The sequence below is a fragment of the Anolis carolinensis genome, chromosome 5, assembly GCF_035594765.1.
Source record: "Anolis carolinensis isolate JA03-04 chromosome 5, rAnoCar3.1.pri, whole genome shotgun sequence".
Taxonomy (NCBI): Eukaryota; Metazoa; Chordata; class Lepidosauria; order Squamata; family Dactyloidae; genus Anolis; species Anolis carolinensis.
This window is the reverse complement of record NC_085845.1, coordinates 187,235,605-187,250,749: the sequence shown is the minus strand read 5'-3', so window position 1 is coordinate 187,250,749 and position 15,145 is coordinate 187,235,605. Positions and strand designations below refer to the sequence as shown.

At 41.3% G+C, this 15,145-nt stretch overlaps 2 protein-coding genes across 6 annotated transcripts in view; one reads left to right on the top strand and one right to left on the bottom strand.

Moving 5' to 3' along the window:
• lrtm2 (leucine rich repeats and transmembrane domains 2) overlaps window positions 1-8,783 on the bottom strand; it is a 52,233-nt gene extending 43,450 nt beyond the window's left edge. Inside the window, exons 1-2 of one of the 2 annotated variants that reach the window (XM_008110462.3) lie at window positions 8,319-8,783; window positions 7,935-8,100 (exon numbers count right to left, since the gene is read on the bottom strand). The gene's annotated coding sequence lies outside the window, so the exon portion shown is untranslated. Of the gene's footprint in view, window positions 1-7,934; window positions 8,257-8,318 lie in introns of those variants that run through there. The other variant, XM_016993612.2, reaches the window with a different exon arrangement.
• Window positions 1-15,145, top strand: part of cacna2d4 (calcium voltage-gated channel auxiliary subunit alpha2delta 4) — a 228,961-nt gene that overhangs the window by 153,776 nt on the left and 60,040 nt on the right. For all 4 annotated transcript variants that reach the window (XR_010006905.1, XR_010006902.1, XR_010006904.1 and 1 more), the window contains one exon: window positions 13,476-13,537. Coding sequence is in view for 1 of the 4 variants with exons in the window: in XM_008110464.3 (XP_008108671.1) it covers window positions 13,476-13,537 (62 nt within the window). In the remaining 3 variants the exon portion in view is untranslated. The remainder of the gene's footprint in view (window positions 1-13,475; window positions 13,538-15,145) is intronic.

Genomic DNA, 15,145 nt, shown 5'->3' with positions numbered 1-15,145 from the left:
TGCTAACCCATAAAGTGCCTCAACCAAGAGATTTTTAAGGTGCTGATGCCTGAAAAATGTCCTCCTTGTTGTGTAGCACATTGACAACAGGCAGCTAGAATGGCCTCTAGGCTGAAAGTGCATTTCATTCTTAGTGTTCCCTGTAACCAAAAGGATTGGTTAGATGTCATCTCCCGGCACCTCAGAAACTCTTCACCTGAAACACTGTGTTATGAAAAAGGTAGATTTGGGAAGCCATGTTTGGTCATTAACAACTATAAACCTGAATCCCCAAAGTTATGAGATCATAAGTGCAGCTTACAGTCTTATAACTGCTGAACAGCATGTCAGCCATTATGTATATCAAATAGAGCTATTAGTTGTTATTTTAGAAGGGTAAGAAATAGAATGTGAGCAATTTAGGATTTGAAATAGCTGTTCAGTTTTAAAGCTTAGACCTAGAGTGCTTAGCCTGGCATTCCTTGTTATTAGCTATAACTCCATGGTCATCCATGTTGAATGGGTGAATTTGTAAGTCCTCCCTTTATAAAGCAGTGGATCTTTCTTTAAGCAGAGAAGTGAACCCCACTCTATGATTGGAGGACAAGGCAGATGCCTACCTGGTTTGGATCATTAGTAGGAGAGAATAAACCGAAGGCCACATATTTAAAACAAATTTTAAAAATGCTGTTGGAACAATATTTTTTTTGTTTGCCTGTATCACTCCCTTGGAATTCTTTCCACAGAGTTGCTGGGACGCAGAGCGTCTCAGAGAAATCTGAGCTTTAAGAATGGTCCAGCAAGAATTGCTACATATGGAAGGCATCAGTTAATGTTGTGTTTTGACTTGGGTTCATCATATTATATACATATATGATTTTGGAATATAGGCATTCCAAAATCAGAAATCCAAACACTTGTGATTCCAAGCATTTCAGATAAGGGATACCCAGCCTGAATACAACTTTTAAATAGAACAGAGACAGATAGGCTGGGCAGGTCACTGCTTGTTTTCCTCTTGCTTCGGACAAATAGTTCTCTAAAAATAATACTCATTGAGGGACAGGGAGAGGGATTCCATGTGAGGCTGCAAAGCCCTATTTTCACATACAGATAGCAACTGTCGCATGGGGGTGACAGTTTCTCACTGGCCCTGCCAATTCTAATCCAAATCCCAATTTTTGCCTCTAGGCTCCAGAGGGGACCCGGAGGAAAGGGCCTTTGCTGAGGCACTTTAATTTCCTGCAGAGGTTAATCTCATGGTCAGTAGTGGCTCAGGACTCTAATCCTCCCTTTTAGCCCTGGACAGAAGGTTTTGGTGTCCATTCTGAGCTCAGCAGAAATGATGAGATTGGCGCTTGGTGTGTGTGCGTGTGTGCAGCAGCACCTCCCCGCTCATGTTTTCATAGTTCCTGCCCACATTTCTCTCTATAAGGAAGAGACAGTTATTTCAGATTGCAATAAAAAGAAATCTGTCATTTGGGAATCCTAGCTCTGGTGATACTATTTACTTACAAAATTGTATTAGATTCTCTCTCATCTTTGTGGATGCTAAGAAACATTTGCTAATGAATACATTGGAAAACTTGGTGAAAAGTAGGAAAAAAGGATGGTTCAATTACTCCTAATTGTGATTTACAAATTACTGACCTTTAAGATGAAATAAACCTCAGGGCCTTTGAAAGTACTGGACTACTGATTCATGTTGTTGTTACTATATTAGAGAAAATTAATCTAGCCATCTGGGTTGTGAGAATAAGAGAGGTAAAGGAGTTAAATGGCAACTTTCCTTGACTCAACAAAGGTTTAAAATAATAGAGTGAGCTCTCGTACTGTACTTCTTAATGCTGAATGATTGGTGGGCATATGTGTGATTTTTATTTGTGTCAGGAGCGACTTGAGAAACTGCAAGTTGCTTCTGGTGTGTGAAAATTGGCAGTTTGCAAGGACGTTGCCCGGGGACGCCTGGATGTTTTGATGTTTTTACCATCCTTGTGGGAGGTTTCTCTGATGTCCCCATATGGAGCTGGAGCTGATAGAGGGAGCTCATCCATGCTCTCCCCAGGTTGGATTTGAACCAGTAACCTTCAGGTCAGCAGCCCAATTTTCAAGTCATCAGTCCTGTCGGCATAAGGGTTTAACCCACTGTGTTACCAGGGGCTCCTGTCTGTGTGATGGAAGGATATTGGATGGACAGACAGAGAGCAAATGATGGTAGTCATTTTCTCAGACCCAAAAATTGAGTGGGGAAGTTCGAGTGGACATTTGCTAAAAATCTGCATGAATGAAAAATTCAGTCTCACTTGTGCTGCAGTTGGACATTTATTTAGTACCCAGATTTGTGCTATTGCTTGTAATAATAATAATAATAATAATAATAATAATAATAATAATAATAATAATAATTTTATTCTTATATCCCGCCCCATCTCCCCGGAGGGACTCGGAGCAGCTTACATGGGGCCATGCCCAGACACGACAGCACAAATCAGATAAAACATTAAACCGAGCAGTAAAACTTCAACATGATTAAAAACAGTCATAAAAGTCAATATACACAATAATATTAAAATCCCGATTTGGGTCAAAAGATCCAGGCCAAGGTGCAAAGCAATACAGAATATAGACATGATCCCTATTCAAAATATATTGGGGGAGACATGATCCCTAGTCATTGGACTTGCATGAGATATCATTAAAAAGTCCACACACAGCTAATGTTGTAGCGGTGGGATATGCTTCCTTGTTGGTCAGAAATGAAGTAATCCGCTGACAATGTATACTGTGCCTCTTGCACTGAGACATCAGTCATGCCTCTCTGTAGTGCAGATTGATGAACAGATCCACCATAGAGCACAAAGCAGAAGAAAAATATCTTGTGAGGGAGATCTGTCAAAATCTCGTGTCTGAGCACTGGCCCAGCCAATGACAGGAGAAAGGAGAAAACACATTTGAAGAAGAATGCCAACAGTGCCTACATGTATACTTGGATTCTGATAACTGACTTTAGATTGTGAAGCTTTTGCTATTAGTTTTTGTTGACTGGCATGTAGGCAACTAGACCATTCCTTGGCTCTGTGACATATTTGTTGCTTAGAAAAATCTCCTACTGTGACTTTTGGCGCTGTGCCTCAGCCAAACGCAAATAAATGGATTTCCATGACAACACCTGCCTGTTCTTATTAAATCATACAGGTGGCCAAGCAATTTTGGGGTTAGAAAAGCTCCTGTACCTTGTGCCCATAATGAAAACAGCCATTCTTGCCAGCTTATTTATCTTCAATGTGTTGGTATTATGCGCAGAACACTGACTGTGGTGCAAAACAGAAAATCATAGATGGAGATGGGAATAGTATAGGGCTGTGTGAAAACTTCTCTAAAGGTAGAAACAAAGTATGGTTTCTAGATGAGAGAATAAAAATACTTTAGAAAATGAAGAGTAAGTCAATAAGCAAGGAAATGGATATGGATTTTAAAATCCAATACCTTGGTTTGAGCCTTGGTAAACAAACTAGATTTATCAATAAAATTCATAGCTCCACCACTATTCAGGTCAAATAGTCAAGTTATAATACTTCTGAATTATGAAAATATAGGCCATAGTCTTATAGACAGTCACCAGCTGAAGCTAACAAAAGCTTATTTTGTGGATATATATGTTTTGGGTTATCCTATCCAGCACCCCTTATGAAATATGTCATATTTCTCCTGAATCTACTGATTAATCCTGTTTGCATGAATCGGTGTTACATATTCTTTCAAATCCTGTGCACCTAACTGTATACATTCTTGTAATATTCTCAACTTTTGATGTCAAACCAATTTTGAGTCTTCAAAAGAAAGTCCCTATGTCTCTTAAAACCAGCATACTCACTATAAAATGGTGAAGCACACAACATATGGAAACTTGAAACAATCCAAAACATCATGCAGAGAGTGTGATCACAAAATCCACAGGATTTCCCTCTTCTTCTGCACATAATAACTGGTTCTGATATCATGGAAAACATGAAAGTTGCATGGCAGTTTGAAGAGAAAATTGCAGTAGAGGTATACCCCAACACTGGAGGAATATAGTACTCAGCTGCCCAAGAAACTAACGTTAATCTTTTGTTTAAAATAGCAAATGTTTACAAAGTATTAGGCCAGTGTTGTGGGAACTGCGATTTGCTATGGATAAATGGATGGATGGATCGATGGAATACATTCTCCCATATTTGAGTAAGAAGCTGCTCAGTCGTTAAACACTTCAAGGCCATCAACTGTTGCAGATATTGGGGAATGGGCAGAGACGGGATTAAACAGCTATGTTCCATAAAACATTCAAAATTCTGTTGGGGGCACTAGTAGTGGGCAGTTGACATCACTTCTAAGTAAGTGAATGTCTTAATTTGATCACCTCTATAAATATAAATAGAGCCCCTGATGGTACAGCTGAACTTGCAGATGGAAAGGTAGGTGATTCAGATCCGGGGAGCAGGGTGAGCTCCTGCTATTAGCTCTGGAATTATTGTCCCTAGCCCCCACAACTATCCAGAACCACATGGAAAATCCCCAAATGAATCCTATGTCATGTTCATTTCTTGGAGCAGAACTTGTAGTCGGAAATTTCATCACTTTATAAGCTTTCTAATTTACCATAGTACAATTCCGGTGCATTTCAGAGCACTCCCATTGGCTGTGATTCCCCTGGATCTCTTCCTGCTCAAATCAGACTATCGGCAGCATGAATAGTTATGAACGACTCTGTGTGCCAGGGAAACAGGAGGCTTGGGAATAGCAAATGGCCACATTTAGGACTTGGAGACTCGCAGAGCCTGGATTGTTGCCTTTTTGTTGGAGGCTTTTATGCATAACGGCATAATGGCTTTCAGGGAACAGTGTAGCAAAAGATGTCAGTGCCTGTGTGGCAGCCACTCTTCATTTCTAAGAGGTTATTAAAAATTGCATTTATAGCTGCTAGCAAAAATCCTGGAGGACGGCTCACCCCTCCTTAAACTAAACTGTATTTATACTGAACTATGAAAAGGCCTTTTACATGTTTCTTTTTCTGCTTCAATTATCTTCATTAATTTACGTTGCTTGATTAACCTCTGTAGCAGAGATGCCCTGCGTGCCACAACTCAGGGGGTGCTTTGGGGCATCCACAGGGGACATTTCAAGGCCCCCGGAGCATCCCTTGAGGTCACATGGTGCACTCCAAAACCAGCTACTTCAGAAGGGAAAATGAAAGGCTATAAGGAAGGTCCCAGGTTCAAATCCCGGGAGCGGCTTGAGCGCCTGCTGTTAGCTCCAGCTCCTGCCAACCTAGCAGTTCGAGAACATGCAAATGTGAGTAGATCAATAGGTACCGCTTCGGTGGGAAGGTAACGACACTCCATGCAGTCATGCCGGCCACATGACCTTGGAGGTGTCTACGGACAACGCCGGCTCTTCGGCTTAGAAATGGAGATGAGCACCAACCCCCAGAGTCGGACATGACTGGACTTAACGTCAGGGGAAAACCTTTACCTTATAAGGAAAAATGGAAGTACGTATTCTGAAATGTTGGATAGTGTAACAAATGGACTAGGGCTTTTGACTTCAGTCACAGCTGGAGCTGTAGAAACTGAAACGGGAGAGCTCTGTAGTTCTTGCGCTGGAATCTGCCCCTTTGGTACCAAAAGCAGCAAATATGGGCTTGTTCATGCCATTTTCAGAGAACACAGGGGCTATTGTGTGCCAGCATACCATTACAGCTTCACACATGCAACAACTGACTTCCTCTGTTCTCTCAGTACTGTCATCATAAACCATATGCTTCCATCCAGCCTGTTCATCACCCACCGTTCCATGGTTGACACTTTCACACCTCCTACTACAGAATCCTGGTGCCGCAGAGGGCTTAGAAAACAACTTAACGCAGGTTTGGAATGATGAATGGCAGTGGTCTTGATATTAAGGAATCAACCATTAATCTATTATACTGGCAGGCAGAGCACTGGCTAAGTGCAAAAGCATATTACAAGGATGGTAAAAATTGGACTTTCCTTCACTCAGGTTTTTTTTCTCTAGGATTTATCTTTACCTGCTTTTACTGATTGACGTTTGTTTATAATATCTGCAATAATATCAGTCTGGGATACAATACCCTTGGGCCTTTTGCTCACTTGGAATAAATTCAGTAGCAAACATTGTCCACTCTCAGCAGTTAGGGAACAATCCAGTCTTCCAAAATGGACCCTAGCAACATATATCTCCTTCTGGATTGAACTCAGTTGATAAAAGTGTATCCCCAGTTTGTGGATCTTTGTTAAAAAATTGTTTACACAATTACTAAAAGTATATAAAAGCAGCTACCTCGGTTTTTAGGAAAACCCAACTCTGGTTTGAGAATAGAATACAGTGATGGTGTTTGCTAATTGGGTTATTAAAAATTTTGCAAGGTCCAATGCACCAGAATATTGTCAGAGCATGGAGCAACTTCAAATACAGAATTTTTGCGAGGCGACATGGCTAAGAATGTGAATTAGGAAAATAAAGTTCTTGTGTTGGCTGAAATCAGCTGCCGTCTCCTAATCGTAGCCTTAATGGGTAGGCTGGTATTTTAGGCTACCAAATAGGCTCATTATAATGATTACATAAAATTCAAAATACTCTGACGTAAGGGTCAAAGCACCACCACAATCAGAAATTGCAAACCAAACTGCATTGCTACATTATAACATTCCCAAATTCTTAGGTGGATGTTTGGCACAATATCCAGCTGAAGTCTAAAACATGTCCTGCTTTTGAAAATTGATTAAATCATTAATGGTGGACAATGAACTGAATCCATTGTGGCAATCTGTTATTAGGAAGGCATGTGTATGTGCACTCTGTCTCATTCAGCATACCTCTGCTATTCCTGATTGCTTACATAGAAATCTTCACAGGCAGAAATATATATATATAAAGCAAAAAGCCTTTTGATCCTTTTACTTTCTCCTCTCCCACCCCCTTCTCCCCAGTGCCTCCTCTGAGCAAATTCTTCCTAAGTGCCACCAAAGGGATCCTGGGTCTTTTCCGTCTCCCTGTTTCCTCTCCCAGCAGGACACCTTCTCAAAGGTCCACTGATCTCCGAGACCAGCCTCTGGGGCAGCAGTGGGGGGCTGGCAGGGGGAGAGGGATGTCTCCTTAGACAACTATTTTTGGCTTCTCTTTCGGCAAAGCATCTCTGGGTTCATGTTTTGTAGCATGCATCTCCTGTGGAGAACAAGGGCATGAAAAAGCAAACCTAAGAGGAAGTGTCGTATCCCATTAAAATCCAGTTAGCAGGGATCTCAACTTTCTACGGACAAGCCACACGTACGCTTTACTTTTTCTTCCATCGCCTTCCTTAGTCATGTGTTAATTTTGCCCAGCTATTCTTTTTCTTTTAAAGAAGCAACTCTATTTAGAAAAATGTTCCCATAAAGCAGTTACTGGCTGGAGTGTTACCCTCCATTTCATAGTTAAGTTACTTTATTAAATTGCTGATTATGAGGACGCATAAAGAAACAGCGGGAAGGAGAAAAGAATGAGCTTGCAATGAATATCTGAACCCAAAACAAACTACTCATATCTGCATTTTCATAGTTGACATGCCTCTGCCACAGAGAAAGTGTAGTCCCTTCTCCAGGACTGGCAGGCATTGTTTTTCTAGCCATTTTCATCCGACTTGGATTAGCCCTGAGTGCCTGCTCTGAAATGATCATCTGTCACTCTGTCAGTCAAACGGCTGTCCAGTGCCCTCCCCCAGCTAAGTTTTTTCTCGGAAGATCCCTCTCGTTCTCTCTCTCTCTCTCGTTCTCTCTCTCTCTCTCATACATACAGAGTATTTCCCCAACGTCTGGTCAGTTCCTCCCGGTGACAACAGGCAATAGGCAAACACATGTGTGGAAGCATTTCCCCCCCAGATGTCAGATGACACCACAAAGACAAGACCCTCTACTTACAGTTTTCCTTTGGCTGGGATGGAGTCTCTCTAGAGTTGCCAAATTCCAGCGCAAGCAGTCAGCAAGCAGACGGGCTTGGCATCATCATCATCATCCCCCTTCACCCTGCATGATGCTGAGGCTCCGGAACCATTGGAAGTGCGGCAGAGGAGCAAAAGGGAAATGCCTGTGTGCAAAAGGGATGGCAGTTCACTGAACAATCGAGAAATCACTACATGGGGAGGAGAGAGAGGGAATGAGAAAAGAAGGAAGCAAAGAAGGAAGGAACCGAGAAGGGTGGAGTGACAGCTCGGGGTACATCTGTGATGACAGCCGTACACACACACATACACACACACACACAGAGGATCATGCATGCATGCATATTCAAACACACTGGCTTACCCACAGTGAAGGAAATGATTCTGACAAACAGGCAGAATCCATTCTCAGATCGTCAACATCCTCAAAGTCTGGCAAAAACGTTAAAGTCCAGAAATGCCTTCATCTTTTCTTAGAGAAACAGCAGGTGTAGCCGTGGGGTTTGAAGTCCTTTCACCTCTTTTTGAAACAGATCAAGTAGGAGCTGATTATCAGGAGGGGCTTGAACATCATCTTTCTTTCCTGCCTTCATTCCCTTTGTTATGAGGGGAGGAGCAATTCTGCATAAGAGCAACTCCAAAGTCAAGAGTGGGGTAATTAGCTTTGTGTGCCTGTGAGTTCCTGAATGTAGCTCCTGAGTTGGGGGTAGCAGCACAAAATAGGTTCGCAGAGCGGAATGGGAGACAGCTTCTGGCCTCTTTGGTAACCTGGAAGAGATGAGGCAAACTAATTGTGTGCCAAAGGGGAGACTGAAACACTGGACTCTGGAAAAGGGACAATTATACTGACTTCATACGAGAAGCATCCCTGCTGTGAAGCTTGAAACCAAATTAGCAAAGAATACTCCTAGAGCGGGAGAGATCTGTGCAACGTAGTTGAGGGATGGAGCAGACCACAGACAAGTAGAAAGTAACCCTAAATTTGCAGTGCATTAGTGGATTAATGGAGCCCCGGTGGCAAAGTGCGTTAAAGCACTGAGCTACTGAACTTGCAGACCGAAAGGTCCCAGGTTCAAATCCCGGGAGCGGAGTGAGCGCCCGCTGTTAGCTCCAGCTTCTGCCAACTTAGCAGTTCAAAGACATGCAAATGTGAGTAGATCAATAGGTACCGCTCCAGCGGGAAGGTAACGGCGCTCTGTGCAGTCATGCCGGCCACATGATCTTGGAGATGTCTACAGACAACACCAGCTCTTCGGCTTAGGAATGGAGATGAGCACCAACCCCCAGAGTCAGACATGACTGGACTTAACGTCAGGGGAAACTTTTACCTTTACCTTTTAGTGGATTAATAAATAAAAACACACTGACCTACAGTCTAAATGCTACATTCACACCACTCTCAATCCAGAGCATGTCATGAAAAGGTTGAGACAGTTTTGATTGTTTCTTTGTTGTTCACTTTGTTGTGGCTGATTGCTGTGCTTGTACTTTGTGCCCGTACAAATGTACCTGCAATCATTTTGCCACTTTAATCTGCCACCTTAGTCTACATAATCTGCAGCCCGGCTCTTAGTCCCGGAACTTGGCCAGCTGCCTCTTGTTTGGTTTGTCATTTTCTGATTCCTACATATTTTCCTCCCTGATTAAGCCACCGGCCCCCTTGCTCTGTCTCCCCTGCCCTTAATTTCCCCTCCCCAGGGCTAAATCCTGCAAGAATTACTCTTCATCTTATCAGCTTTAACAGCCTTCTCTCAAACTTCCCCCCTCTCTCTTTTGGGCAGATTGTATTTGCTTTGGTTGCCTTTTATTATTTTTAGGCTGTCCTGAAGTTACTTTTTAAGCTAAATGGCTCTTGCCCATTCAGCAACAATAGGGCAAGGGCTTGGGGAGGAGAGCTGATGGGGAGATACATTTCACTGGCAGAAAGGATGAAAGAGATCAGAGGTGTCTTTCTGCTACACTGAGGTGCTCTTTTCTGAAAGAATGCTTTTTAAAAGAATATGGGCAGGCCAGCTGCCTTGATAGTCGAATGAGGGCAGGCATGAAATGAATTCACAGAATGGACTATGCTGTTAAAATATAGCCTTGGGTTTGCTGTGCTTATTCAAGTTAGAAAAACAATATGTGGTTGGAGCACTTTATAGTCTAGTTTCTGACTTGTTCCTTCCCAAGGCTTTAAATAGGTAACAGTTGTTTAACCAGTCAAAATACATGATTTTAAAAATGCCCTGTTAAACTGCAATTATTACTTTATAAACTCTTAGCCCAAATGAGAATCCTTTGCAGTGTTCTGAGAATAGAGAAGAGCTAAAAGTCTTATGAAACAGTTGAACATTATTATGTCTCAAAAAGATAGAATGGCAAATCAAAAGTGTCTAGTCTAGTCAGAAGTCAGTGAAGTGATGGGCAATGTCTATGTCATAAACCACATGGAATGAGAACATATTTTAGTGATAGAAACTGAGGACAATTGCAAACTTGTTTAAGTTTGAGTTAATGTGGACCTTTGTAATAAATCATTAGCAGGGTTATTATATAAGATTGAAGAATAAACTAGAGTTTTGTGATGTATTGCTGTTTTTCTCTGTTCTCTCTCTCTCTGTGTGTGTGTGTGTGTGTGTGTGTGTGTGTGTGTGTGTGTGTTTCGATTTCTTCATATATATTTACCCTTTATTTGGAGAAATATATTAGAAGCTCTTAATAAGTAGCTAAGCCAAGATTGAGTAGAATACTTCCTGGTAGCTTCTTGTGCACCCATAAACTGGCCTGGCTGTGATGAAAGGAACGGTCCCTGTTTGAAATTGTTTTAGTGTATAACAGGGATTAACTTTGTATATCTTACCCTCCAGCTGCCCCAGTTAGACAGAAACAGTTTTGATTAATCTTTTGACATCCCGCTTGTTCATATGCCTTTAAAATGTTCCAGTTTCTTTTTCCTCCTCCCTCTTTGTTTCCAGCTTATTTTAATTGTTGCAAATAGAGTTCAAAATGCAGAAATGGGTTGCACTCATTTCACTCAGTGATGGGAAAAGGCGGGAGTGGACTCTTGTCATACAAAGGAGACCAAATCAACACCCTGCAATGTAATTTGCAGTGTATAATGTGTGCCTCTTACACATGCATAAACTTGTACTATCGAGATAAGGCTCTCCAGCTTCATCCCAGGGGGAGTTGGGAGGATAGTCCTCTATCTTTGCTGAATGCTGCTTAGCACTCAAACAAAGACCTGCCTTTTCTTATTTGCTAAGATTCCTAGTGCATCCCCAGAGCAACTCAATTAATATTTAGTGAAGAGTGCCTTGGCAAAATTCAGTTCTATCTGTTCAGCTCCCATTATGTCCTTAGAACTTAGATCCAGATGAATCTTGTGTCTTGTCTTGTTGTGCATGTTCTGGAGTTCAGGAAGAAGGCAGCTGTAGGAAGTAATCCCTTTCCCATTTCACAGCAGTCAGATTCATTTTATAATAAGGATGCTCTAAGATGTACCAGCAGTAGAAACATGACATGAAGGACACTGACACCATGGCTATAAGAGTAGGAATGATGTATTATGCCCCTGATCCCAGCTGCCAGGCTCAACAGCAACGTAGCACAGAATTAAGATTTATCTGTGGTTTCTTTCTGAGTACTATGGGACCAACTATGCAAACCCAAGTGCATGTTAAATCTCGATATATCACTGGAATATTGTATCACTTTCTAATTAACTTTTAGTCTGCTCAGCTAAGTAGCAACCAAGTGATATTGATAGTGAAATGCAAAGATGCATACTGGGACATTGGCAAGAGACCCTCATGCGCATCAGTCCCACTGTGGATTGGTCACTGTGCCTGCTCTGCTATGTAGTAAGGTAACAGCAGCCCTGTAAGAGAAACTGTCCAGTTCGTATTTCTGCATATTTAAGTCCACGTACGCAGGCATAACTTACATACAGGACACTGGCCTATATTTTTAACAACAATGCACCAGATTATATATTAAATTTGACATATATGCACTGTCCCAAAAGTACAATGCAGGATGTGATTGCCCATGCTGTTCAGTATTACTTGAACGCTTGGGTACAACCATAAATTCCCTTTTCAAAGTGAAAAGGCCCTTCTCCTTAGCCCTACAACTGCAGTTCATGTCTAGCTCTCATCTCCCTTCTTAATCTAATCAGCAAATACAGCCCGCTAGTAACTTGTGTTCCTTGAAAACAGCATTCTTATATCAAAGACTTGGAAAGATCAATACAGTCTCGTAGATGAGAGGCCTAGCTGTTGTTTCAAATTATCTCAGGGTTCTGAAAGCATGATAGGAGACACAAAGCAATAGGTGATTATTGGTATCTATAAAGATATTCGAGGTGAGTTCAGGAAAGCAAGAGGCACTAGGGATCTTACTGCAAATATAGGCTGGTGAATGGAGACCACCAAATAAGTCAAAAGAAAAACAGCCTACGTTTTATAGATAACAAAGCCTTTGATTGTGTAAAATCAAAAGAAAGTATGAATTGCTGTTAAACAATGGGGCATGTCATAAGATTTGATTGTCCCGATGTATAACCTGTATTTAAGACAAAAGGCTACTATGTGGACTGAATGTGAAGAAACAGAATCGTTTCCAATTGGCAAAGGGATCAGGCAAGGCTATATTTTACCACTGAGTACAAGAGATACAGAGATACTGTGATCTGCAAATACAGTCATCCCACTGTTTCCACAGAATCTGTGTACACGTTTAACCATCTATTGCTTGATAATATCAAAAATAAATTCATAAAAGCAAATCTTGATTTTGCTATTTTACAAAAGAGACACCATTTTACAACAACTTTATACATAATGGGGCTTGAGCATCCATGGATTTTGGGATCCACAGGGATTCCTGGGACCAAACCTAGCAGATCCCAAGGGCTCACTGCTGTACTCTAGCCTTCCTTATCTAAGTAAAAAGATGTTATACAACTCTGAGAGGTAAAGAAAAGAGTACCAAACACTCAAGGGGCTAAGCAATTCTTCAGTGAGGGAAGATCACCCAGTTTGGGGATTTATAGATTCAAAAAGGCTGCTAAGCAGACTTGCAAATGTGCATAAAATTATATGAGGTGTTCAGATAATGGATGGAGAATATATTTCATAATCTTGAAGACTGAGGTCACCCAACGAGGCTAAATGGTGAGAAGTTCAGCACTTTTTAACAGGCATGCCATCCAGCTATTTCAGTTATGAATCAGTCTTATATCTAATGTCTTTTCTTATCTTCTTCACCAACCAAAGGCGAAACCATTTTAGCAATGTTTAGTGTTTAGTGGGAGGCAAGTGTCAGTATTTCAGCACAACAGTTGACGCTTGCATTTCTATTACCTTGTTAAACCCCTGACTCTCACTTTATGGGCCGATTTAGCACTTACCTGTCATTTACACTTGCAAGTAGTGTGATTTCTTTTGGTTGCTCCATAGAAATATTTATTTCCTGTTCCTATCACACATCTATATTTTTCCTGTAACCCTTCCCTCCTTGCTTTGTTTCCTCCAAGCTGTGGGCGTGCAAATTAAACGGGAATTACTCCAACGCAAGTTGTGGATGACGGCACAGCAGGTAAGAAAGCTGATATTTATGCTGAGGCACTGTATAAAATAGAAGGGTCAATTTTCCTTGGCTAGTCTTATGAAGTGTATGTTGATAGTTTGGGACAGATGTTTTTTTCTTTGGCACATTCCCACGAGAATCTTTGTGGAATACGTATTAAACAGATTTGTGCACTAGATTAGTTTTTAAATTACACATTTTGCTAATCCTTTGACAACTTTAATGCTGTATCAGCTGCCAGTTTGTTCTGAGAATATCATGTTAACTGTCACAAGCTTGGTGTGGCATTAAATCCACTGCAGCTGACACATTTAATTGTGGACTTATGTCTGTGCCAGTTCAGGCATCCAAAATCCTCTTCCTTTTCAGGCAGAGTCTATACCTGTTCCCTTCTAGCCCCCTGATTGCACTGTGCGACATTACTCTTCTTTTGCTTAATTTAGATAGCTAGTCTTTCTCCCCCATATAATTTTCATTAGGCTTAATTCAAAAGATTCGCACTGACACAATCCAGTGTTATTGTAGTGCATTTTGGAGCATTTTTGTAACAGTGATTGCTCAATTTGGAATGTACTTTTCCTTGTTTACATTTAAGATACTGAAGCACATTTAAATTCAAGACCAAGAAAAAGTGCTTGGCTACGTAGATGCAGCTGTCAGGATTCTAGTGTGCTGCATTGTAAACAAGCCTTGAATATCATAGCCTGCCACAAAACTTCATACTGAAGGACAGCCTAGATGTGCTGTTATATTTTTGGATACATTTAAAGTGTTTTTTGATAGCTTTCAAAAAGGCCATGGGTTTTTTTAATCGTGTCAGAAGCAACTTGAGAACATATTGCAAGTTACTTCTGATATGAGAGAATTGACTGTCTACAGAGACATTGCCCAGTGGATGCCTGGATATGTTACCATCCTGCTGGGAGGCTTCTCTCATTCCCGCAAGCTAGAGCTGACAGACGGGAGCTCACCCTATGTAGCGAATTTGAACTGCCGACTTTCAGGTCAGCAGTTCAGCCGGCACAGGGGTTTAACCATGGGGGGACAATTACACATAGTAGCAAGGATTGTGGCCCATAGGGACAGGGTATTTACTCTCCTCCTTTTCCATAGCATCCAGATGAAAGTCCTTAAGCCTTCTGTTTGTACTGGAAGAAAGCTACAACTGAGAACAATGGCAGCTTCACATGCACATACTTACACCAAACAGAACAAATAGCATCTTGATGTGGATGGAAAAGGATCCTGATGTGATTGGAAAGGGTTGAAATCTTTTCCTATGCACTGTGGTTCTGATGCGGAGCATGAGAGCAACATACATACACATACCAACACAACTTTTGAATTCAATGTTAGATCAATTGCATATATTCACACATTTACAGAACAACCTCATATATCCCTAAAATAAGCTTTCTTGCGTTTACTGGGCTAGCCATAACTGTTCTTAGGGTTGGGTGAGATGTATTCTGGGTGTCAAGCTGAAAGAAGTACTAAGCTGAGCTTTGATGACTTGTTTGTTAGGTGTAGTATGTGTAGTGAGTTGTGGGGAGAACACTGGGGTTGTTCTTTTCCAAGGACACTATTTTTAATGTCATATGGGTTAAATGTCCCTTA